The 27,494-nt window shown below is 40.4% G+C and overlaps 1 protein-coding gene across 1 annotated transcript; it reads left to right on the top strand.

The window, feature by feature from the left end:
• The first annotated feature begins 599 nt into the window (after positions 1-599).
• On the top strand, positions 600-4,340 carry KCNJ11 (potassium inwardly rectifying channel subfamily J member 11). Its single transcript, XM_051964538.1, is given in 2 exon segments — positions 600-2,204; positions 2,207-4,340. Coding segments are annotated over 2 exon segments (1,200 nt in total). The 5' UTR covers positions 600-1,969; the 3' UTR covers positions 3,172-4,340.
• The last annotated feature ends 23,154 nt before the right edge of the window (positions 4,341-27,494 follow it).

Here is a 27,494-nt window from a genome sequence, read left to right on the forward strand (position 1 = left end):
ATAGACGTTTTGGATTCTTTTCTACTTCAAATCTGTAATCCAGGCTTACTTAAAGAAAGGCGTATCTGCAAAGCATAAATTCTAAGGGGAAAAGCAACGAGGTATATGCCGCAAAAGTGTCCTGAATCCAGGAACTGGTAGCTGAATATATTCAGGTGAATGGGCCTCAGGAAGCCTAGATCCTGGTTCTGCCAACAAAAACACCATGTCGTTGTGCTGTTTTGTTTTGGTTTTTTCCCTTCCCTGGGCCTCAGTTTCCCAATTTAAAAAACATTGTCTAAGAGCTTTTGCAGGTCAAGTTTTATGAGTCTATGAAAGGCATCCCCTTCCCCCTCTAAGCTATGAAATACAGAAACAGCGGCTGCCTACTTTCCCTCAGTCTTTACGTATTTGGACTGGCAGCTGGGAGGAGAGCGGGAGCAGGTAAGGGGTTGGGAGCTGCCAGCGTCTGGGACTTCCTCCACCTCTCTCCTCCTCCCAAAACAAACAAAACTGATTCTCCTCTCCCCCCGCTCCCCAATGCGTATGCACACATAACACACACACGCTTCCCAGGCGGACCCGGGAAGGGGTGGAGCTGCATCTTTGCAGCGTCCCCCTTCTCCCCGCACCCCCAGTCCTCCGCCTTCCTCCCAGCTGCGGCTGATCCCCGGTCAGAGTCTCCCTCTGGCGGCTTCTGGGTCCCCGCTCCCCCCACCCCGCTGCAGTCAGGGCTGGGACTCCGCACTGACAGTCACCCCGATCTCGTCCTGCAGCTCTCAGACTGCGCCGCTGCTGCCGCTCCTGCTGCAGCCTTCATCGGCGACCCTCCCTCCCTACTGCCACTCCTATTCCCATGCCTGGCCCCAGCCATCACCTCCTGCCTCTTGAGCTCTTACCTCCCTCAGCCTCAGCCCCATTCCCATCCCCCAGCCGCAGCAGCCTCCCGGTACTCCTCCGCCATCACCCCAGCTTTCTGCATCTCCTGCTCCCTTAGCTTTCGATCCCCACTTCTGCCTCCGCTACCCCGCCCCCGCCTCCTGCAGTTCCTGTCTTCCCATCCCACCCACTCCTTTAGCCTCCCTCAGTCCCTACCTTCCTTTCCCCTTCACCTTACCCCCAGCCTCCCTCTTCTCCTAGGCCCCCAGTCACCACCCCACTTCCCACTCCCATGTACCCTTCTGCCCTCAATATATCCCCAACCAATTTTCTCCCCTAGTCCACTCCGCCATATCTCATCTCGGTAGGGTCCCCAGCTTTCCACCTCCCTAACTGGAGCTGGGACCCAAGCCGAGGAGTCAGGGGACGCTGGACAGAGGGACAGACCGCCAGGCTCGGATACGACACTGGCGCGGAGGGCGGGGTTAGGGAGCAGCAGCAGCAGCGACTAGAGGAACAGCAGCAGGTGCCGAGCTCAGGAGGAGGGGGAAAGGAGGAGGCTCCGAGCTGGAAGGGGCGGGAGCCGAGCTGGGGTGGTGGTTGGAGAAACGAAGGAGGAAGAGGTTGGGAGTCCCCAGACCCTGTGGAGAGAGGCACGGGACGCGGTCGGAGGGCTTCCGGTGAAGGAGGCTGGGACCGGTGGGAAGGGGAGAGGGGTAAAGAGAGAGTGAAGGTTGGAGGAGGTCGGGCGCGATCTGTGAGATGGGGAGAGTGGCCAGGGTCAGTAGGGAAGGGGATAGGTTCAGCGGCTGAGGCCGCGGGGATTGATATGAACCAATGGAGACGCGCCGGGGATGGCTGAGGCAGGAGCAGTATGCGGGAGTGACCTCATGGCAGTCACATCCTGAAGTGGGGGAGTGAGCCCGGGCCCCTAGGAACCTGAGCTGGGGCGGGTGGGCGATCGCCTCTTGGACCACGTGACTAATTTCCAACTCTGACTTAGGGTGGAAGGGGTGACGGGAGCAGCTGGGGATTGAGAGGGGAGGCAGGGCCGGGCTGACTGGACCGCCCCTCCCCATGGGGGAAGGTTAGGGAGGGGAAGGTCTAAGCCATGTTGTCCCGCAAGGGGATCATCCCCGAGGAGTATGTCCTGACTCGGCTGGCAGAGGACCCCGCAGAACCCAGGTACCATGCCCGCGAGAGGAGAGCCCGCTTTGTGGCCAAGAATGGCAACTGCAACGTAGCCCACAAGAACATTCGGGAGCAGGGCCGCTTCCTCCAGGATGTCTTCACCACCCTGGTGGACCTCAAATGGCACCACACGTTGCTCATCTTCACCATGTCCTTCTCTGCAGCTGGCTCCTCTTTGCCATGGCCTGGTGGCTCATTGCTTTCGCCCACGGCGACCTGGACCATAGCACCCGAACTGGGGCTGGGGAGAATGACGCCTCCTTCATCCCGTGCGTCACCAGCATCCACTCCTTCGCCTCCGCCTTCCTTTTCTCCATCGAGGTGCAGGTGACCATTGGCTTCGGGGGCCGCATGGTGACCGAGGAGTGTCCCCTGGCCGTCCTGGTGCTGATCGTGCAGAACATCGTGGGGCTCATGGTCAACGCCATCATGTTGGGCTGCATCTTCATGAAGACGGCCCAAGCTCATCGGCGGGCCGAGACGCTCATCTTCAGCAAGCACGCGGTCATCGCCATGCGCCACGGCCGCCTCTGCTTCATGCTGCGCGTGGGGGACCTGCGGAAAAGCATGATCATCAGCGCCACCATCCGCATGCAGGTGGTCCGGAAGACCACGAGCCCCGAAGGCGAGATCGTGCCCTTGCACCAGGTGGACATCCCGATGGAGAACGGGGTGGGGGGAAACAACATCTTTCTGGTGGCTCCCCTGATCATCTACCACATCATTGATGCCAACAGTCCCCTGTATGACCTTGCCCCGAGTGACTTGCATCATCATCAGGACCTGGAGGTCATTGTGATATTGGAAGGCGTTGTGGAAACCACGGGCATCACCACGCAGGCTCGAACCTCCTACCTTGCGGATGAGATCCTCTGGGGCCAGCGATTCGTTCCCATCGTGGCCGAGGAGGACGGCCGCTACTCGGTGGACTACTCTAAGTTTGGCAACACCGTCAAGGTGCCCACGCCGGCCTGCACTGCCCGCCAGCTGGAGGAGGACCGGACGCTCCTGGACTCCCTCCCTCTCGCCTCTCCCAAAGGGCCCCTGCGCAAGAGGAGCGTGGCTTCGGCCAAGCCCAGACCCAAGCCCAAGTTTAGCATCTCCCTGGATGCCTTGAACTGAGTCCCGCCTTCGCTGCACGGGCCAGCTCCAACACCCCAAGCTTTCCTCCCTCCCCACACTTCCATCTTTGACTCCTTATGGCAGAGACCTGCTCCATCCCCGCTGCATGAGGAGGTGGGGAACGGCCTTTGGTCCGGCAGGGCCTTCTGTTTATTTACTGAGCTGCTAGGAGCTGGCAGGGATTTCAAGGCTTCAGTGTCTCCTGACTATTGCCCAGGGGTGTTATGGGGTATTTATCACTGAGCTATTTATGGGCTCACCGGGTCTCAGCTGCATTCAGCTATTTTTGTTTCTGCTCTTCCCAGCACCAACACAGGACTGGCTAAGGCTCCCTCCGAGGCAAAGGAGACCTAGAGGGCTTGGGGGAAGGGAGACTTGGGACAAACGCCTAGTCTGGGAGTCCGGGCAGAGTGAGAGCTAACCTGTGAGCCAGCAGCCAGCCCAGGCCTGAGGCAGGTGGGTGAAGCAGCCAGTATATTACCTTCTCTGTCCCTCTCAATATCTCTTCCCAGCAGCATCACCACCCACTAAGATTGCATAGCCTTTCTTTCTTTGTCCCCTCAATTTCTCCCTACTTCTGGGGAAAGAAGGGCCTTGAGCCAACCACAGAATGGAAATCTATGTCAGAGTCAGGGTGGAGGAAGCCAAACAAGAAAGGGAAGGATGAAAATCTCCTGATAGAGGCCAGGGCCAGACAGTCGTAGCTTCCTCCAACAATACTCCCTCTAATAAAACCTGCTGATGGTACTTGGCTCTGGGAAAAATAGACCAACTTTGGGAGAAAGGCTCCAGGGCTTTTGAGGACAAGAAAAGTTTGTCACTGCATTGTCAGACTAGCACAGAATGGACCCTGGATGTGAGGCAGAGGGGGAGCACATGGGAAAACATTCTCCTCAGACACAGTGGCAATGGGTGCTGGGTGCTATAGGAGAAGGGAGTATTTGCTGGCTTGGGAACAGAGGTGGGGAGGGTAATTCAATAGGCTTTTGATGGCTCAGGATAAGCACCAGTCTTGGAGTTGAAGTCTGAACCAGAGAAATCTTTAGTCTGGATGCTGTTACCATGAACAGAGAATGTGTTGAATAAGGAGCAGACTGTACTTTGTGTGCTTTCCCAGAGCCATGCCATCTCTGGTCTGTAAATAAAACCTCCTCCTCCTCTATCCTTAACTCCTGTGTGGTTTTCTTATCTTTAATGGTGGTAGATGCATCAGGGTAGAAAATTGTTGGGTTTAAGGCAGCCCATGAAGTTACAGAATTGCTTGTTGGGGAGCTACCCCTGAAGAAGGAAGGTTGAGAAATGGCAAGTTGGGGAAAGAACCTGGTTTTAATAGAGGAAAGATTTAGGAGTGTGGGAGGCTTTTCTCAGCCCCCTTTCTGGCTTTCAACTAGTGAAAGCCAAGGACACTAGACTTCAGCAGACAGCAAGCCAAATAAACCCTGAGCATCTGTATCTTGTCAAGCAAGGTTCTGCTCCAAATATTAGGTCCCTGCTAGGCTTCTCAGAGCAGGAGATGGATTGCCATCCCTTTGTTCACTAAACCTGTGTCCCAAGGCCAACTTTATAACCTGTCAATCAGGAGACTGATATCTGATCTTGGTTTTTGAGAAAATGACTTTCTCCTTCCTGGTTGCTTTTAAATTCCACATCTATCTTCAAAAGACTTGGATTCAGGTTCCACCTCTTCCACTACCTCTGTGATGGTGGTGAGTCCCTTCCCCTCTTTGAGCTTTGGTTTCCCAATTTGGAAAAATGAGGGTGGAATCTGATCTCTAAGATTCCTTCCAGCTCTATCATAGGACTCTAATTAAAGCTCCCCTTGCCTATCAGTTTATCCCAGTCCTTCTCTTGGGTTCTGATATCACACCCAGGGATTAAGGAAGGGAGGACTGCTCCAAAGTCTGGAGAAGAATAGAACTCTGCTCATCCATGCATCTGAGCAAGAGGAGCAGAGTTCATTAGGGATGAAGGGGAAAGGAATAAACCAGTGGGACATACTATCAAGATAATGATGTATTCACTTCTCTTAATCTCCTCGCTATTCCCACTGTCTCTCATCTGTTTCTATTGCAGCAGTCTTATAGAGAATACTCCTTTAACTGGGTAACTGACACCTATTGCCAGATGGACCTTCCTAATTTGTGACTTTGAATACATCATTCTCCTACTCAAAAACCTTTCAATGTTCTCCTTGCCAACAGGAGGAAGCCCAAACCTCCAAGGCACTAGCGGTCCTACAACATTTGGGACTTATCTCCTTTCCAGACCAAGTCGGACTCTTCATTATTCCTATCAACTTCTGAACTTTCCTGCTTTCACATATTTGAGAACATTTTTCCATCTACTTGAATTGCTTTTCCCCAACATCTCTGGGTAAAGCAAAATTAAAATGCCATCTCCTGTTTGTTTATCAAATTAACTAAGATCTTATGATCTTTCACGTTTATTTTTAATTGAAATATTTCATTGATATTTTTGTTTTTATGTTAGCCACTTTTCTTTGTAGCTTCCTCTTTCTCCCAGAGAGTAATCCCTTATAACAAAAACTATTTTTAAAAGAGAAACAAAAATTCAGCAAAAGTAATCAATGCCAAAAAAATCTGGCAGTTTTCTACATTCAGTCTCACATCTCTGCAAAGAAAGGGGGAAATATAGTCTCATATCTCTTCTTTGAGATCAAACCTGGCAATTTAAGTATTATAATATTGGTTTTCAATTTTTTTGTTATGGTTCTCTGCATTAAATTATTGTAGCCACTATATATAATGTTTTCCTGGGTCTACTTCTCTGAATCAGTTCATATAAATCTTTTCATACCTTTCTGCATTTGTCAAATTCATTGCTTCTTACAACACAATAACATTCCATTCCACTATAACTTTGCTTAGTCATTCCCTAATTAATAGGCATCTATTTTATTTCAAAATCCTTGCCACTGGAGGGGGAAAAAAAGCTGTTCCAAGCATCTTGATGATTGTGAGTTTTTCTTTTTGTCATTGACCATCTTGGGGAATTCATCCAGCAGTAAATTCTGATATACTTTCTTTCTCTTTTTCCAAATTTATCTACCTCTTCTTAACTGGCTAAGATCTTCTTGTCTGGATTCACATAGCTCCTTACTGGTATCTAAGGCAACATGGGATAATAGAAAAAGTTCTCAAGTCAGAGTTCCTGGGCTCAAATCCTGGCCCTGCTATCCATGTATTATCCTCAAAAGCACAGGTAAGTCATTTAACTTCCCTAGTCTCCAGTTTTCTCTATAAAAAGAGGTAGTAGGGACAAAACTCTTATAAGGTCCCTTCTAATTCTGGGCTGCAATAAACATTTATTAAGCTTATTGGACATAAGATACTATGCTAAGATCTAGGGATATAAAGTTTCTTTAATGGCCTGCACCCTTAAGGAACTGACATTCTTTTTTTTTTCCATCTTTTTTTTAATAATTTTTTATTGACAGAACATATGCCTGGGTAATTTTTTACAACATCCCTTGCACTCACTTCTGTTCTGACTTTTCCCTTCCCTCCCTCCACTCCTTCCCCTAGATGGCAAGCAGTCTTATACGTGTTAAATATGTTACAGTATATCCTAGATACAATATATGTGTGCAGAACTGAGCAGTTCTCTTGTTGCACAGGGAGAATTGGATTCAGAAGGTAAAAATAATCTGGGAAGAAAAACAGAAATGCAAACAGTTACACTCATAAGAACTAAAATTCTAACTAGAAGGGGTAGGATTGGGTAACGGGGACATGCACACAGATAAGTTATTATTGCTATTGGTAATACTATTCTATATAAATTATGCAAGCACCAGTCTGAGGAGCATAGGATAATAGGAACCTAGATAATTAAACAATTAGCAGTATAAGGTAGCTGTTTTAATTGGCATTTCTCTAATCAATAGGATTTAGAGCTTTTTTCCGTATTATTATAGATGGCTTTAATCTGGTCATTTTCAAAGCTAAAACAGGCATTAAGAAGTAGGTTTTTAAGTGATGAAAAATATGGCTCAAGAGTAAGCAATAAGAGGTCAGTTGACTATAAACACAAAAGTTGTGTTATCTACAACCTGACCTATTTAAACAAGTTTATTGAATAATGGGAAATGGGTAAAAGAACAAACACCAATAAACTATCATTTACCTAACTATATAATAATATATAATATTATAATAACTATATAATAATATACTATTATATACTAACTATATAAAAAACTATTTCCTAAGAAAATTTAACCAATGGAAATCACTCTCTACAACCTGGAGAGCAAAAGATTCTAGAAAATACTTTAGTCAGCAAATATTTGATCTCCCTATCAAAGGATAAATGTCAAACTCAGAAACAATATCTATTTATAATAGAAAGATGTTTGTAAAATATTACAAAAAATAGACAATTATGAGCAATATAGTCTCAAAAACACTTTAAAGAACAATAAAGGGGAAATCAGATTCTTAAACTTATCAATATAATATGTAATATTATATTTATGTAATTTTATATAATTGCTTATATTTTATAATAAATAAACTAAATGTAAATATGAATTTATCAAAAAAAAATCAAACTAAGCTAGATCATCTTGAGAATATTTTAGGTTTTAACAGTGGGAGGACTACAAATAGGTAATTGAGATTCCTATAATAAACTGACATTTTTTATTTCATTCATTACTGACACTGGAGCTACTACATTTAGGCTCTTTCCTGATATAAAGCATGAATAAGTAGATATGGAACTAAAATATTACATGGAAAACAAAAGCAGAAGAAAGAACTGGACTTAATGAATGAGCTCCATGTTGGTAGAGACATAATTATGAAAGTATTAAGAGATTGATTCTCAAGGTCTGAAAGAGGAGAGGATGTCAAGTTACTTGAAAATACTTTATATTGCCCCCCCCAAAAAAAAACCCCAAAGACTAGTAAATACAAATCACGGCTAACAAAATGTCCACCTTTTCAGAGGAGAAGGGCTCATATGTACAAAAATATTTATAGTAGCTCTTTTTTGTAATGGCAAGGAATTGGAAACTACCCATAAACTGGAAGACGACTAAACAAGGTATGGTCAATTAATATAGGAGAGTAGCATTATGTTGTAAGAAATAATCAAGGGGACCATTTCAGAGAACCCTGGGGAGACTTGTATGAGTCAATACAAGTGAACATACAATAAATTGTATGTATTTATACAATAAGAACATTGTAAATATTTTCTCACCTCTTACAAAATCTTTATGAGAATAATTTGTTCACACATCAGTAGTGTTTTTGAAGGGAGGGAAGGGAATATCAAACTTCCAAAAATATAAAGTATGCTGTTTCTTCAGGTCCTTTTTCCTAAGGAGCAGTTATTGTTGAGAAAGTAAAAAAGGTGATTTTTTTTAATAAAGGAAAATCATAATTTTTGAAAGTATTATGGTATGCTGCCACCATTTTAGGTAAATATTTAGATGAGTGATACAAGAAGGAAAAGTACTTTGTTTTAATGTACACTGCTAAAATTTCATACAAATAAATAAAACTTCCAGGTCGAATTGGACAGTTTAGGAGCAATGATCTATAGTGTAGAATGATCACTCAGAACTTGATCACATTATATATAGTTACCTCACTTGTATGGAAATGATTTAGTGTTGTAAAAAGGCAAAGAAAGAGATTTTATTTTTCAAAACTAAAAAAATGAAGTTTTTAAGAAATACTGTCTGCAGTGTGGCCATAAGTCAGGGAAACCCAGTTTGGTTCAGCACAGTTAGAGTTAACTTTCATGGCTCATTGCCCTTGATTTCTTATTCCTTATTAAGCATTTCAGAGAACAATGTCATTTCAGTGGTCCACACTTCCTCACCTCATTAGTGACAGAGCGGTTTTCTATTAGTGCCATGCCAATTTTTTTATCTGGAAATTCAAGTCCTGAGTGTCTCTGAGTCCTTAATTAGAACATGCATACTGGAGCACATCCTAAATGCCAATCATGTGGCGTCCACAGAATTGAAAAAAAAAAAAAAAAGAACAGGGGCTGCACATCTATTCTGTGCTCTATTGTCATCTGGTGTCCTGTAACTGCTACCCCACGTAACAGTGTTGTTCCTGCCTCCTTTGCCTTGTAATGTCAAAGAGATGCATTACTATTTTGAGAAATTCAGAAAGCTGCAAAGCATGATGTATCTCAGCTAATTTGCATATATATGTTTTATAATTAAAGAGGATGAAACAAAAAAATGAAAAATTTGGACTTTGAGTTATCATTGGGGAAAAAACTACTTATTTGATAGGAGAAATTTGGGGTTTTTTGTGATTTTTTAAGTAAAGAATAACTTACTGAGAATCAGGAGGCAAGATAGCAGAAACAGGAGAGGAAGGGTAACCTGAGAAGAGCTGGGGGTGAAAGGGTGGGGATCTTGGTGCTGGAAAAGGGAAAGGGTAGCTTAAAAAACAAACAAACAAACAAAAACTACTCTATTGAAACTGGGACAGTAAGAATCTGAAAGATTTTAGCGTGATTGATTCCTAATTGGTTGAAGAGAAAATTGATTTCATTGGCCAGAAGTTCCAAGGTTGCCATTGCCCTTTGATGCCACCTAGAGTTGGAGAAAAGTAAACTTTTCCTAAAGCAGAGACTGGCAATGATTGTCCATCTCCTACTGAGCTGGTTTAAAGAGTGATGTTCCATTCTAAATGACCTGGTTAGCATCCAAGTGAATGAATAACTATTTAGGCTAGGCTGGATAGTCCAATGATAGCCAGTCTGATGACCTTATGAGCTTTCTAACTTAAAAAGAATTTCCATGTTCACATTAAAAACTAACACTTTTCTAAACACCTTTCTAAAGGGGATGATTAATTAAAAGAGTTTACAAAAGTTATAGTGAAGTAGGAAAGGGAACTCCCTAGCTGAAGAATTATAAGAAATTGTAATAGTTAAGTAAGCTAGTAAGTTAGTAATTGTAATAGTTAAGTCTTGTTTCATATAATATAAATATTCCTGAATGAACCAATTATAGTTTGATTAATTAAAATTAGATAAACATTTATATTTGTATTATCTATGCATACAAACCTATACACATAAAAGGCATCAGTGTAATAAATGTTTTAAGAGAGTTATTAAGCAACAAGACCCTTCGATCACTTTCTTGATCAGTCTTTACTTTCTTGGTTAGTTTTTTAGTCCTCCTAAACTAATTTTTTCAGCTTTGTAGAAAGTTTCTGTTCACTTCTTGGGAAGTATGACTTTTCACTTAAAGCGCTTGTATTTGTGAAATAGTTTAAGCTACAATTTAACATTGATATAATAGGAAGCCAAAAATGGGCAAAGGGCCGGAAGAGAGATCAAATGCACCAGTAAGAATGAGAGCCTAAGACCATAGTAGTGTGAGCTGAGACATTAGGAGTGTTATTGTGGAGGCAATTTTAACAGAATTTAGCAACTAATTGGCTGGAGTACGAGATATGGGAAAGGGGAAATTCTGGGATAATTCTAAAGAGTCTAGGAAAAGAGTCTAAGAGAATAGTGGTATCAACAATAGAAAGGGGGAAATTGAGATAAAGAACAGATTTATGTGGACAAAGGAGCCTGAACCCATCTTCAACTTTTTGAGTGAGTGATTTGTTCAGGGTCACAGAGTGACTATCGGAATTTGCAACTAGATCTCCTGTCTTCAAATTCAATGTTTTTTGCTCCTTCTACAAATTGTTTTAAGTCTAGTGGGAATTGTAATGATGCATGACTGGTGATCTAGCACCACCTGGCGGAAGCATTGAAGAAGAGACAATCTAGGCTTAGAGTGGCCATCTAGTTCAACCCTTTCATCCTTCAAATGAGGAAACTGGGACCTATAAAGAGAAAATGGCTATTTTTTCTGACTGGAAATACTTAGTCAAGGCGTTAGCAAATAAAGCGTTAAGAGTCCCAAATGCCATTGGAGTCCTCAAGTGAGTTTGCCATAGAAGAGAAAAATTAAGAATTGTATAAAATGTTAGTTAAATAAAATCACCATGTTTAGAAAAAAAACTTTACTGTTAATTTCCTGATTATGACCTGTACCATACAGATCCTTTAGTATAAGCACTGGAGAAAGACAAATGTTTGAACCATCCTCCCTAAGTCAATAAAGAGCTATTGAGAATTTGGGACTGTGGACTTTGCCAAAGTATTCCAATTGATTTTCTGGCGACGGTTTAGCTGGAGGAGAGTAAAGGGGGGAGGGTCCCCCCACTTCCATTTGTGGAATTTAGTGGAATTCCTTTGTGATTTAATTTGTAAACAAGATGGTCTATATCTCTTTATGAAGTATGAGCCTTTTTAACTAGAAGGAATAATTTATTGGTTAACCAAAGAAACTAATGGCCCCCATGCATCTTGGGATTTTAAATAGTTCGAGGAAGCCAGGAAGAGATCCCAAAATTGGAGGCTGATTCCAGTTCCAGAGTTACATCTAAGTCAAAAGAGAAAGAAAGAGAGAAAGACAGAGAGAGATAGAAACAGACACACAGACACACACAAAGACAGGTAGATAGACAAAATGAATCTGATTTGGAAATGCAGATTTCAAAAGGTTCAGAAGAAGCATAGATTGTATCCCATGGCTTAAAATTCTATAGGAAGGGAGTGTCAAGCTAGGAAAAATGAATAAAACTCTCAAGGCAGAAAGAGAAACATATTTAAATGAGGTGAGAAAATGGGAATTGTCGAGAGGAACCATTATGGATGTGCAGGGAACTAACTCATCAAGAAAATTTGATTTTTTTAAAAGTATTGTTCAGAAGACAAAAGCAAAGGCAAAATAAATAAAAATTGTGGTCTGGTTTTGTAAAAATTAGGTGGCACAGTGGATAGGGCACCAGCCCTGAAATCAGGAGGACCTGAGTTCAAATCTTACCCAGACACTTAACATGTCCTGGCTGTGTGACTCTGGCCAAGTCAATTAACCCCAATTGCCTCAGCAAAAATAATAATAATAATAATAATGTAAGGAATGCTTCAGAAAGAACTGAAACTTGTGAATGAAACTAATGACCAAAAAAAAAGAAGAGGAACATTAATGTTAGCTATATTGAGAGGAAAAAGAGAATCAAAAAAAGGGATGGGACTTGTGCTTGCAGACAATGGGACAATGACCACTAATTACTAAGAAAAGACAATATGAAAATAGGTATGTAGTCCATCAAAAAGGGGGGGAGGGATATTCCCACTGTACTTTGAAAGACATCTGCAGTGTTGGGTATACTTCTGGCTATCATGCTTTACAAAGGACACAAATAAACTAGAGAAAATCTAAAGGGTGACCAAGATAGTAAAGGAGCTTGAGGTCATGTAGAGACAGACAGAGAAAGAGACAGAGATGAGATAGAGAGAGAAAGAGAGATACACAGAGAAAGAGACTTTTGTTCCTAGTAAGGAGCCCAGACCACCTCTACTCCAACTTGGTACACTGCACGGTTTAGTTTCTCTGTGTTATAATCTCTGATAGCAGGACAAAAGGGCCATATGCTTACATAGTAATTAATAATCTTTTATGTCTATGATCCTTTGAGATAGCCAAGTTATTCTGCCTTTCTACTTCTCTGGTGAGGAGGAGGAAAGAAAGAGGAAGATGAGGAAGAAAGTGGAAAGGGAAGGAGTATGAGGGGAGAGAAGGAGGGAAGAAAAAAAGGGAATGGGAGGAGGAAAGGGGAAGGAAGACAAGGGAAAGGTGGAGAAGGAAGAAATGGAAGGGGAGGAAGAAAGAAGAGGGAGGAGAGGAAAAGAGGAGGGAAGAAGAGGAGAGAAGAAGAGAAAGAGAAGGGAAATTTTTGCAACTTGCTGTAAGAGTTCGCCAATTAGCCAATATCTGGACAATTATATAAATATATAAATAAATTATATAAAAATATCTGAGGCCATGAATATTATCATTATGACACTATTCTAAACATTTTCTGCAAAAAAATAATTATAACTATATATTCGCTCAAGAAAGTGAAGTCAGTATTGCTGGCATTTAGCCGCCTTTGTTCCCTGGGCTATTTAAGTCATGATAGATCAATACCCAAATTGGAAAGGACTCTTTGCCTGGGATCCTCCCGGTCGGGCCTCGCAGGGCTTTGATCCCAGATTCTCCGGCCAGAAGTCTGCAAAGTTGGTGCTTCCCCAAATCAGTGAGTATTCTTTCTTCTCTCTTCCTCTACTCTATGTATCTCTTTGTATTCTACTAGTTATGTTAATCATAAGATGCTGTAAGTACTTTTATTGTAAAAACTGTGCTGTCAATTCTTGTTTGCCTTTTTTTAAATAATTTATTGTTATTAAACATTTCTTGTTGTGGGAGCGAGCCATTCTGTAGGAACATATTCATAAATCTTAACCTTACAGATGCTCCAGAATTTATTCTGAGGTGTTTGGAAAGGAATTTGGGAGAATTCAAACAAGTTCTCCATCTTGGTTCCACCCCACACTAATCCAGTATGTATTGATGATAACATCCATGTATCCGTTATTATAACTGACAGATTTATACTATGTTGATTTGCAGCTAGAGATTTTTTTCTCTTCCCTACTTATTATCATTTAAAAATAAACTGAACAATTAATTCTTTTTCTTATAATTTCCTTTATGATTTCTTGAAATAGAGAATTGGAAAACCAGGCTTTGATAAAGTCCACTGGGATTCACATGGAGCAACTTGACCATGCTTTAAACTCAAATGACTGTAGCTCTCACTGATTGGTCAATAATAGGTTCCCAGTTCAAGCCTCAGTCGGTCATCGTTTGGGTTTGATGGCTCTGAGTGGTGTGTAAATAATAATTGTGTCAGAGATGGAGGAGGAGGAGGATCTACACTACCACCACCACCATCCCATTCCTGGAAACTGCTACGTTCTAGGAAACCACAAATTCCCCATCCTTTTGCCTTTGATGGTCGTAATAAACTAGTGCAAATTCCCAAAGAGAGTGGGAAATCAAGAGCAGCACCAAGATTATTAAGATAGGAAATTGTCTCACATATAGACATTATTTCACATGTACAAGAAGACTAAGTCTCTCTTTGTAATCCATTGTCCAGCTCCAGAATGCTTGTGTAATTTTTAAATTAATTAATATATAAACAATTTTTAATCTCTCCCTTTAACTTCTTATTACAATGAGAATTTTTTTAATTGAACCCTTATAAAAATATGCACATTATCATGAAACATATTCTTACACTGGCCATGTGCAAACAATGTGTGTCTCATTTGCCCCTTAAGCACAGCACTTCTCTTGCAGACAATGAGTGTTTTATTTTTACTTGTAAGTCCTCCTGGTTTGTGACCATGTTGATCATGGTTATAAAGTCTTCCAAAGTTTGGTGTCTCCCCCTCCCCGGCTCATAACGCTGCTGTTATTGCATCCTTCTCACTTCCTTCTGTGTTAGCTCTTAAACATCTTTCCGGTTTCCTCTGAAGCCATCCACTTCATTGTTGATTGTGGAGCTCATCCTCATCTTGACCCTTTCATTTCTAGGCCCCTGGGAAATGTGTCAGTGCATAAGCCTAAAAGGTTTCCTGCTCATGAGTCACTCAGACTCAAATACTGTCAGTAGCTTGGCTAAAAGGGAAGTGAATATATGCCCACAGATTCAAAAAAAACAAAAAAACAAAAAACAATTACCCTCCAAAACCACATAAATCTACATTGATTCAGGCAAAGAGGTTTTTATGACCTGAAAAATCTGGGGGGAAATTTTTTTTTCTTTTTTTGAGAACACCAAATGTAAAGTGTAAAGATCCAAGTTGGAATTCTAACTGTGCTGGTTCAGTCCCTGTGTGATCTTGGGGAAATCATATGTGATCCATTGGATTCCTTCTCTCTAAAAGGAGCAGATTGGAATAGATGATCTCTAAAGTTTCTTCCAGCTTTCAATTCTTTGATCTCATAACCACATAACTAAACATCTTGGGGAGAGCTGGCTTTGCTTTATTCATTTTTTTACAAAGAGACCTCACTGATGTCTGGTGCAGTCTGACTTTGGTTGGCCAATGGGAGTTAACCTCAGACTGAAAAAGAGTTAAGTAAACTTAATGAGCTGGAATAAAGCAGTAATCAAGTCCAGAGACTAGGAAAGTCTTCCTGCACCCACTCTCTCCTGGTTTCTGGACTTCCTTTTCCACATATTGTGAAACAACACTATTCCAAAAAGCATTTTTTTTAAACTTTGAATATCCATTGTTTTGATTTTTACATGTTGCATCTCCCCACTAGTTTCTTGAAGACAAGGATTGGTTTTTTCCGTTTTTTTCCTTTTTTTAATTATAATTTTTTATTGACAACATACGCATAGGTAATTTTTTTACATCATTATCCCTTGCACTCACTTCTGTTCCGACTTTTCCCCTCCCTCCCTCCACCCCCTCCCCCAAATGGCAAGCAGTCCTATACATGTTAAATATGCCACAGTATATCTTAGATACAATATATGTGTGCAGAACCAAACAGTTCTCTTGTTGCACAGGAAGAGTTGGATTCAGAAGGTAAAAATAACCCGGGAAGAAAAACAAAAATGCAAACAGTTTACATTCATTTCCCAGTGTTCCATCTCTGGGTGTAGCTGCTTCTGTCCATCACTGATCAATTGGAACTGAGTTAGAACTTCTCTTTGTCAAAGAAATCCACGTCCATCAGAATACATCCTCAAATAGTATCGTTGTTGAGGTATATAATGATCTCCTGGTTCTGCTCATTTCACTTAGCATCAGTTCATGTAGGTCTCTCCAAGCCTCTCTGTATTCATCCTGCTGGTCATTCCTTACAGAACAATAATATTCCATAACATTCATATACCACAATTTACCCAACCATTCTCCAATTGATGGGCATCCATTCATTTTCCAGTTTCTAGCCACTACAAACAGGGCTGCCACAAACATTTTGGCACATGCAGGTCCCTTTCCCTTCTTTAGTATCTCTTTGGGAAGCATTTCTTTTCGACCTCAGATTGCATCATCTGCTTGATTGGGGACAGAGAGTATCCCACCTCAGTAATTTTGATTTAGACTAACATCAAATAAGTATCCCTTCCCTGAGCACAACAATCAAAGATAAATAGGGGGAAGAAGTGGACTAACCTCAATTTTAAAAACCTACCCAGCAAACAGAAAGGCTGAAAATTTATATAAAGATGGAAAAATCAAAGTTTGAATGTGAACCTGCTCTCAGACACCCTAGTCAGGTCTACATTGGCCCATATTTCTAAGTGAAGTATATTGTATGTTAACAGTTTGCTCTGCCATAATCCTCTTTATGTTGGTAAAGTTTTAAATTTGTTTAGAGATTCAGTAAAGTGGTCTTAAGTATTCAATGCCACAGACACATTCAATTTGTAGCAAGACTAAACTTTATACAGAGAACCTGGGACAAGTGATGGGAATGGAAGAATGCCTAGGTCGGATTCAGCCTGAAACCAGCAGAACAGGACCCACCTGGTGACCCCCTAACACTTACATGCTACTTTGGTGAAAACTCAGACAGTACCTCTAAAACCCAGGATTTTCCCACATGCTTTTCTCCTTCAACCTCAGTTTTGCATGTGAACATCTTTCTAAGATCATGCCCCACCAAGCTGCTGGTGCCGGAATAAAAAGGCCCATCTTTCTGGTTCTCCATGGCAACCTCTCTCCTTATACCACAACACTCCAACAGCAAAGGAAAGAAGTGGGTCCTGCACGTCAAGGTCACACTTCTCCCATCCTGGGAATGGAGCAATGCTGGATCTTTTTCAGCAGCTATAGAGAGGAAGAGCACCAAGGTCAGAGGTAGGGATGGGGGGAGAAAGGGAACATGGTGGCCTCCTGAGCCCTGCCTATTCAGGGTCTTGTGGGTCTTTGGGTCATCATGGAAAGCAGAGGGAAAATGGCCCACACTTGCAAGCACTGGAAGATGCTCAGAGCTATACTACCCACCTTCTGCCCCCTAATCCAAATCCTAACAAAATTTTAAGGCTCAAGTCCCACTTTGAACAATTAATCAATCAGTAGCAACCACATATTAAATTCTTACTTTGTGACATGCATTAAGTTGGACAACAGAGATGTAAAGGCAAAAAAGCCATAATCCCTGATAATCCCCAAACACTGTATGCAAGATATCACCCATAAGTAAATTCAGAAAATAAGAATAGGGACTGAACTTGTTAGTTTGGTACTTCCTCATCTGAAGAATGGGGTTAAATTTAGAATATAGGAATAGAGACTGGACTTGTTATTTTGAGATTCCCTCATCTGAAGAATGGGATTAAATTCAGAATAGCCCCTACCTCCCAGAGTTTGTTGTGATAAAATAATACAATTTTGTAAAGAGCTGCACACCTTAAAGTGCTATGTAAATGCTAGCTATTATTATCTATTATTATTGTTAATAAAAATGGTAATTTAAAAAACTACTTCTAACAATACAGGTCAGCATCTTCTCTGCAATATATAGCCTTAGGGAGAACAATGAGAAGTTAAGTGGCCTTGCCCAAGATCACATACATACAAGACTGAAGTCACATCTTCCTGGTTCTAAGGCTAGCCCTAGCAAAGGCACTAATGACTATCAGAAAAGAATTCTTAGAGTAGATAATACTGGAGCTGAGCCTTTAAGGGAACCAGTGATGTAGATGAAGGAGAGCATAGGGGGAACCATAGATCAGTCTGTCTGGTGCATTAAGCATAGGAAGAAATCTGATATGTAATTGGCCTGAGAAGGTGCCATCCTCTCAATGTATCACAGATTTAAAGCTGGAAAGAACCTTATGCAGTATAAGTACTCCATTTTAGAGCTGAGGAAACTGAGCTAGGCAGAGGTTAAGTGAACAGATAAAAAAAAGACACATAGACAGAAAAGGACAGAATGTCTCTGGTGACAAATTGTGAAATTGGTTTTATAAGTAAAACAAACAAATTTATTTTTTATTCAAGTGGCAACGTGTAAACATTGAAATATATTGATCAAGGAAGCAATATGATCAGAATGGTGCTTTAAGAATATCAATTTGAAATATATGATGATCAATTCTGATGGACGTGGCCCTCTTCAACAATGTGATGAACCAAATCAGTTCCAATAGAGCAGTAATGAATTGAACCAGCTACACCCAGCGAAAGAACTCTGGGAGATGACTATGAACCACTACATAAAATTCCCAATCCCTCTATTTTTGTCTGCCTGCATTTTTGATTTCTCTCACAGGCTAATTGTACATTATTTCAAAGCCAACTCTTTTTGTGCAGCAAAATAACTGTCTGAACATGTATACATATATTGTATTTAACTTATACTTTAACATATTTTACATGTATTGGTCTACCTGCCATCTGGGGAAGGGGATGGGGGAAGAGGGGAAAAATTGGAACAAAAGGTTTTGCAATTGTCAATGCTGAAAAATTACCCATGCATATAACTTGTAAATAAAAAGCTATAATAAAAAATAATAATTTATTTTTTGAAAAATCAAAAAAAAAAGAATATCAATTTGAAATATACACAGAGAGTAGATTAAAGAAAAGAAATATGGGATGCAAGAAGACCAATTAGAAAGTCACATGATTTCTAAGTCTTGGTCATTCTCATTGCTCTGAGTCTTCCAGGAAAAGAGAAGTTCTTTCTGATTCTTTGTTCTTTGGGGGTGCTTGATTATGTAATATGTATACTTTTTGAGTCAGAAGTTTAGGCCAAAATCTAGAAATCTCTAAGAAAAATCCTTTGGTTCCCTGTGCCTCAAGCACTCAGTATCCAAGCATAGAAATAGCATTGGTTCTACTGAAGAGACAGGTAGGGAGGGGAGAGGGGAGAAATCTAAGAAATTAAACTTTAGCACTCTAGAGACTCCAAGACCAAAATCTCATACAGTTAGTTAGAAGAAACTCTCACTCACAGGCCCAGCCAAGGGAGGAAGTGCCAAGGAAAAAGTTGGACAGGTATCCTGAATCTTAGATTCCAGCCCTGTCTCAATCAGTGACTCATTTTTATGATCTTGAATTTAAATTCTCTGAAATCAAAATCTTATAAAAATCCATTTTTAAAATTATTTTTATATTTAATTGGGAAAAATTAAATGACATTTAAAAATTCCTGAGACTCAATTTTTCACCTGTAAAGTGGGACTAATAATACTTGTATTACATAATTACTTCACAGGATGGTGGTCATGGCAGTAGTTTATAAACTTTACACTGTTGTACAGATGTGGCTTCTTAATTGTGAGTGGATATCAAAAAACTATTTTGATGACCTAGAAAAAATAACAACAAAGTTCATAGGGAAAAACAAAATGTCAAGAATTTCAAGGGAATTAATGAAAAAAAAATCAAACGAAGGTGGCCTCGCTGTACCAGATCTAAAATTATATTATAAAGCAGCAGTTACTAAAACCATCTGGTATTGGCTAAGAAATAGACTAGTTGATCAATGGAATAGATTAGGTTCAAAGGACAAAACAGCCAATAACTTTAATAATCTAGTATTTGAAAAAACCCAAAGACCCCAGTTTTTGGGATAAGAATGCATTATTTGACAAAAATTGCTGGGAAAATTGGAAATTAGTATGGCAGAAATTAGGCATTGACCCACACTTAACACCATACACCAAGGTAAAGTCAAAATGGTTCATGACCTAGGCATAAAGAATGAGATTATAAATAAATTAGAAGAGCATAGGATAGTTTACCTCTCAGACCTGTGGAAGAGGGAGGAATTTATGGCCAAAGAACTAGAGATCACTATTGACCACAAAATAGAAAATTTTGATTATATCAAATTGAAAAGTTTTTGTACAAACAAAACAAATGCAGACAAGATTAGAAGGGAATGAACTGGGAATAAACTGGGGAAACATTTTTACAGTCAAAGGTTCTGATAAAGGCCTCATTTCCAAAATATATAGAGAATTGACTCTAATTTATAAGAAATCAAGCCATTCTCCAGTTGATAAATGGTCAAAGGTTATGAACAGACAATTCTCAGACGAAGAAATTAAAACTATTTATAGCCATATGAAAATAAGCTCCAAATCATTTTTAATCAGAGAAATGCAAATTAAGACAACTCTGAGATACCACTACACACCTGTCAGATTGGCTAGAATGACAGGGAAAGATAATGTGGAATGTTGGAGAGAATAGGGGAAAACAGGGACACTGATACATTGTTGGTGGAATTGTGAACACATCCAGCCATTCTGGAGAGTAATTTGGAACTATGCTGAAAAAGTTATCAAACTGTGCATACCCTTTGATCCAGCAGTGTTTCTGCTGGGCTTATACCCCAAAGAGATACCAAAGAAGGGAAAGGGACCTGTATGTGCCAAAATGTTTGTGGCAGCCCTGTTTGTAGTGGCTAGAAACTGGAAAATGAATGGATGCCCATCAATTGGAGAATGGCTGGGTAAATTGTGGTATATGAATGTTATGGAATGTTATTGTTCTGTAAGAAATGACCAGCAGGATGAAGACAGAGAGTATTAGCGAGACTTACATGAACTGATGCTAAGTGAAATGAGCAGAACCAGGAGATCATTATATACCTCAACAACGATACTGTATGAGGATGTATTCTGATGGAAGTGGATCTCTTCGATAAAGAGATCTAACTTAGTTTCAATTTGATCAAGGATGGACAGAAGCAGCTACACCCAAAGAAAGAACATTGGGAAATGAATATAAACTGCTTGCATTTTTGTTTTTCTTCCCGGGTTATTTATACCTTCTGAATCCAATTCTCCCTGTGCAACAAGAAAACTGTTCAGTTCTGCACACGTATATTGTATCTAGGATATACTGTACCCTATTTAACATGTAAAGGACTGCTTGCCATCTCGGGGAAGGGGTGGAGAGAGGGAGGGGAAAAATTGGAACAGAAGTGAGTGCAAGGGATAATGCTGTAAAAAAAACTACCCTAGCATGGGTTCTGTCAATAAAAAGTTATTTTAAAAAATTGTGAGTGGGAATAAGGGGAAGAACCTAGAACTCAAAAAAAGTTTTAATGTAAAAAATAATTTTAAGGTTTTGAATATAACTGGGGAAATATTAAGTAAATTTTTTTGGAAGAAATGTATGGATGTGAGTTAATGTTACTCTTTCTTCAATTGTAAAATAAAATTGGACTAGTTCTAAGTTTGAGACAGATTTGGATGCACTTTAAGATAAGAATATGGGAAGATCAGTGCTAATAGATTAATGCATATGCCTGTGTCAGTGTCTCCCAAGCTCACACTTGATTCCAAAATTCTTCAGCAAAACCTTGAAAGTGTCCTTGAGTCACTTCTTCGGATCTCTATGTGAGCACTTACCTCGTGTGAGTTCTCCATAAAATAGTCTTTTAGGTAAATGTATATTTGGCATTTGAACAAAAATGACCAGTCCATCAGAGCTGCATCTTTTTAAAAAATTTTGAGTTCTAGGTTCTTTTCCTTATACCCACTCACTGCAGTAGAGTTTGTTGAGTGCTTGGGAGTTGTGTACAGAACTTTTTTCTGTTCCTAGGACTTCTCCTAGAGTTGTCAGGCAGCAAACATCATATTGACTGTTCCTCAATCCTTTCTGAAAGCATACTAACTTTTCAGTGGATAACTATGCTCCAGGTGAAGGACCAGCTTATTAAGGACTTTGGCCAAAAAGCTTGCTGTGATTTTCACAAGACAACCTATTTCCTTATCTTTTATAGAGATGGACAACAGAGGCATCCTTGACCTCCTGGGGATAACTTCGTCCTGCCATGTAACAGAAATTTTCAGCCAACATGGAGAAGTGCTCTAATCTCTTGACATTGTCTTCAGGTAGTTGTCACCCCTTCCCGGAGATGGCAAGCAGTCCTTTACATGTTAAATAGGTTACAGTATATCCTAGATACAATATACGTGTGCAGAACCAAACAGTTTTCTTGTTGCACAGGGAGAATTGGATTCAGAAGGTATAAATAACCCAGGAAGAAAAACAAAAATGCAAGCAGTTTACATTCATTTTCCAGTGTCCTTTCTTTGGGTGTAGCTAAAACAGACAATAGAATATTAGAATAGAATAGAGTCGCCACTTCTATTGAATGCAAATATTTAGCTTGGAGTCATGATGATGGGTCCAACACTCTGTACCACAGATTGCCTTCATCATTCTCACATCTTCTCTTTGCCTTCTCCTTGCAATGACATGGTCTATTAAATATCAGTGTTTTCTGTCAGGATGCATCCATGAGATCATTATATACCTCAACAACGATACTGTTTGAGGATGTATTCTGATGGAAGTGATTCCCTTCGATAAAGAGAGATAATTCAGTTTCAATTGATCAAGGATGGACAGAAGCAGCTACACCTAAAGAAAGAACACTGGGAAATGAATATAAACTGTTTGCATTTCTGTTTTTCTTCCCGGGTTATTTATACCTTCTGAATCAAACTCTTCCTGTGCAAAAAGAGAACTGTTCGGTTATGTGCACATATATTATATCTAGGATATACTGTAACCTATTTAACATGTAAAGGACTGCTTGCCATCTGGGGAAGGGGTGGAGGGAGGGAGGGGAAAAATTGGAACAGAAGTGAGTGCAAGGGATAATGCTGTAAAAAATTACCTTGGCATGGGTTCTGTCAATAAAAAGTTAAAAAAAATAAAAAAGGATGCATCCATGATGTTTTGTTGCATTAATTAAATAAAAGACAGTGCTGCTGATGAGAATGTCACGAAATGCATAAGTTTTCAATAGTGATCATTGATGCTTTGTTTCTGAATCCATTCCTCCCAAGGACCCCTTGCCATGTCTTATAGTTTGTGCCTACTCTGTCATTAAAGTCAGCCAGAATTACAAACTTTTGCTCTTCTAGCAGATTGATGCTGAGAATCACCAGGTCACCATAAAATTTTTCCTTGACTTCATCAGGGTTGTCATGGTGGGAACACACACACTGATGATGGCAGTATACCACTTCCTGCAAATGGTGATTGCACTGTCATGAGATTGCCATCCATTTGGGAGGCATATATGCTGAACTAAATTAACGAGATCAGATTTTGTGGTTAAAGCCTATGCCAGTTTTATGGCACTCCCCGTCACTTTGACCACTCCAGGAAAATGTGTATACAGCTCCCTCTTCGATAAGTTGGCTTTCATCTGTCAGCTTTGTCATTCAGGACTGCTATTTGGATATAAAACTTGTTGAGTTCCCTCACAACAAGAGCTTTTATCTTTCAGATCCACTGGATTTTATGTTGTCCATAAGTGTGCACACATTCCTTGTACCCGTAGTCAGTGGAATCATCTTCACAAAACTTTTTGTACATTTTTTTTAATTGATCACAAGTTAGCATCCCTGCCTGCCTTGGTAAACAGGACCAGATTAGGTTAGCTAAAGCAGACAATTTGAAGGGTATCTTTTCTAGTCTCTTCCTCAAGCTGCCTGAGCAATGGGATCCTTAAAAAAAAAAAAGCTGCTCAGATTCTCAGGAGGGGAGCTACCAAATCCCACTTCTTCTTCAGTCCAATGAGAATATAACATGGCCTGGGCCATCAGTGTGCAGGATTTTGACTACAACTCCCAGAGCATCCACACCTGCTGCTTTATCGCTTGCCTGTTACCACAGGACTTCAAGGTAATTAAAAATAGTAAAATAAGGGGTGGCTAAGTGGTGAAGTGAATAGAGCACCAGTCCTGAAGTCAGGAGGACCCGAGTTCAAATCTGGCCTCAGGCACTTAACACTTCCCAGCTGTGTGACTTTGGGCACTTAACCCCAATTGCTTCAGGAAAAAAAAAATAGTAAAATTATATGGGTGGTGTCTTTTGACTCTTGCACAAATTGGATTTTAAAAAGACAAAGTTGTTTGAAGTTGTCAATCTCACTGTTTTTCAGAGTCATCCACGTTCAGCAGCAAGACAAAGGTCAAGATGACTGGCTATGGTCTGAGATAGAGGATGAGCTTAGGATATTCAATGTCTAACCAAGCTCTAAGCATTCCTCCATAGCCCATTACAACAAACTGTTCACTTCTGCCTTTTTCACCAGGGAAGTATTCCCATGCTCGGGGCAGGCATCCCTTAACTCACTGTCTGGTTTGAGGCCTGTTAGTTCCACTCAATCTGGTTGCCCAATAAATTGTTTTATTGGATGTGGCTTCTATTCATGCTACAATTTCTTGGAGCTACAGGTGGCAGATGGACACCAAAGATGGAAAGCAGACTTGGAAAAATGGCTCAGCAGCCTCCACACTAAAGGTATTAGTCTTCCCTTAAGACCTTGTACATCCCATTCTGATGGTAGTGGATCTCTTCGATAAAGAGAGCTAATTCAGTTTCAATTGATCAAAGATTGGCAGAAGCAGCTACACCCAAAGAAAGAACACTGGGAAATGAATATAAACTGCTTGCATTTTTGTTTTTCTTCCCGAGTTATTTATACCTTCTGAATCCAATTCTCCCTGTGCAACAAGAAAACTGTTCGGTTCTGCACACATATATTGTATCTAGGATATACTGTAACCTATTCAACATGTAAAGGATTGCTTGCCATCTGGGGGAGGGGGTGGAGGGAGGGAGGGGAAAAATTGGAACAGAAGTGAGTGCAAGGGATAATGCTGTAAAAAATTACCCTGGCATGAGCTCTATCAATAAAAAGTTATTTTAAATATATAAATATATAAAGACCTTGTACATCCCTACTTGGCTCTTAAATATGTAGTGAAGAGCTATTCCAATCATGTAGCATGGGGGAGTCATTTTCTGGCTCAAAGTGAGACAGCACAGCAATTTAACCTCTCTTTCATAACTCCTCTCTAAGAGAGACTGTATTTACTGCTAGAAAGGGAAGCAGGAAATTGAGGTCAAAAGCTTGGTCACTCTGCTCACTCGCTCTGAAAGGGAATAACAAGTCTAGAATTATTATCTCTGTTTCCTAAAATATGATTAGAGGATGTGGTTTTCAGGTTCAAGTTAACTTTTGACTACTGTTTCATTAATGGGGAAAGTAGGATCCCAAGCCTTATATTTAAAGACTTGACTTCTTTCTCACCAAATACCAGTTCCACAATGAATACGCATATCAATTATCCAAGAAATCCAAGTCAATAGCAAAAGAAAAACAAAAATCAAAACTCAAAGAGACTATAGGTAAGAGACTATATATTGGTCAAAATATAACAAAGGAGCTGTCCTATTAGGAGCAAGGTCATTAACTTCATCTAGAGAGTACCAGATCTCATTCAAGGGGAAGTTCCCCAAAATCTCTAGTAGAACAAACTTAGGATAGGGACATGATGAAAACTGCCTATTCCTCTCATGTGAGCTCCCTCCCAATGTCTTTTCCTTCAACAACCTGAAGGAATTGTTGATAATTGCCATCTTTTCTCTTCAAGCTGGAAGCTAGAAGAACATAAAGAGACTAAAGAGATTTGAAAATACTCCCAAGCTCAGCAAGTGAACCCCTCCTCATTCCTGTACTTTATTGTTGTAATGTATTTTTCAAAATTCATGCAAAGATAGTTTTCAATATTCATCCTTGCAAAAACTTGTGTTCCATATTTTTCTTCCCCCCCCCACAACCTCTCTCTGTTTTTGCCAGCCTCTCACCAACACAGAACACCGATCTTTGTCAGTGAGAAAGAGCCCCCAGTCAATGAACTATGGGATGAAGTTTACATGTTATGAGGGCTTAATGATGTTTTTTTGTTGAATAGAATTCCTGAGTCCCCTCCAATAATCTACTAATCTAATAACCCTTTCAAAATGTGCTCAAGCTGATTTTCAATGCTCACCTCTTCTCTTTCTAATCTTCACAAACCACATTAATAAATAATAAATTAAAGAGTTTTACTAGGTCAAATTACTGCCAAATTGCTTGAGGCATTCATTTTTTTTACAACTTAGAAAAAATGGAACAAGAGGATTTGGATTCCAAAGACCAGTGTTGGGCCTGGGTTTTAATATTAACTCTGCCATTTGCCACATGTGTAATTTTATACAATTCATCTTGCAGAGAATTCAAGGTAATAGGTCAAATTTTCCTCCATTTATTGGAATCTGCAGCTCTTCTTAATTTCCCATATTTGTGCAAAAATATATTATACCTTTTCCCTGGATATTATCTTCTGCAATTGATTGTGTCTCTTTATTACTATTCTTCTAGCCCTACTAATGAGGACATTTGCCATTAATAGAATCTAAGTCCCTTATGGACAGAAACTGTCTCATTTTGCTTTTTGAATTCCTAACATCTAATTTAGCACCTGACATATGAGAAAAGCTTAATTAATGATTGTAGATTGACTTTCTTATATCAAGCCAAAGTTTTCTTTCTTCAAGTCTTCCCATAGCACCCAATCCTGGCTCTGGAGCCAAACAAACCAAGGTGAAATGTCGTCCAACTGACAAATCATGTAATACTTAAACACAGAGATCATGTTCCCCACTATATCTTCTTTGTTCCAGTCTGACCCACCTCCAGCTCCTTCATGTGTTCATACTCATGTGACATGATCTCCAGAATTTTCACCATCTTGGTCTGTCAATCATGTTGATTTCAGTGTATAGGGTTAAGTTTAGAATACAAAGAGATTCCAAGACAAAGGTGATGAAGTCCCAAATAAAAGTAGTAGTCATGTGAGTGATAAAGGAGACAAGTGGGAAAGGAAGGGGGAAAGCATTTATTAAATATTGTCCTAATCGCTTTAAAATATCTCATTTGATCCTCACAACAACCCCGGGAGATGTGATAGAATTATCCCCACTTTGCAGTTTTGGATATTGAAGCAATGAGAAGTCAAGTGATTTGTCCAGAGTCACACAGCTAGTAAGTATTTGAGGTCATATTTGAACTCAGTTCTTTTTGACCCCAAGATCAATACTCTATCCACTATCCATCTACCTATCCTCAAGAACAGACTTATGGGTAGTTAGATAGCATAGTGGAGCACTAGACCTGAAATCAGGAGGACCTGAGTTCAAATCTGACCTCAGACACTTAATGCTTCCTAGCTGTGCAACCTTGGGCAAGTCACTTAATCCCAATTTCCTCAGGGAAAAAAAAAAAGAAAAGAACAGACTTACAAAAGGATTCCCATTCAGGGATTGGATGGTGGCCCCAATCAGGAAACCCAAGCCATCAAACCTTTGTCTCAAGCAGAGGGACACTTCTGTGTTGCCATCAAGAACTGGGGTGGGTCCTGATATCGACAGGGATTCTTGAGATCCAGGGAGCATTCTCAAACAAGATTCATGGTCATCACTATGACGCCATAAGTCTTCAGTTAGAAACACAAGCCTAAGTGATCAAGAACCCCTCTTTGCTGCAACATATCTAACATATATAGGACTGCTTGCCATCTAGGGGAGGG

The sequence above is a fragment of the Antechinus flavipes genome, chromosome 6 (genome assembly GCF_016432865.1).
Source record: "Antechinus flavipes isolate AdamAnt ecotype Samford, QLD, Australia chromosome 6, AdamAnt_v2, whole genome shotgun sequence".
In the NCBI taxonomy this organism is placed as follows: Eukaryota; Metazoa; Chordata; class Mammalia; order Dasyuromorphia; family Dasyuridae; genus Antechinus; species Antechinus flavipes.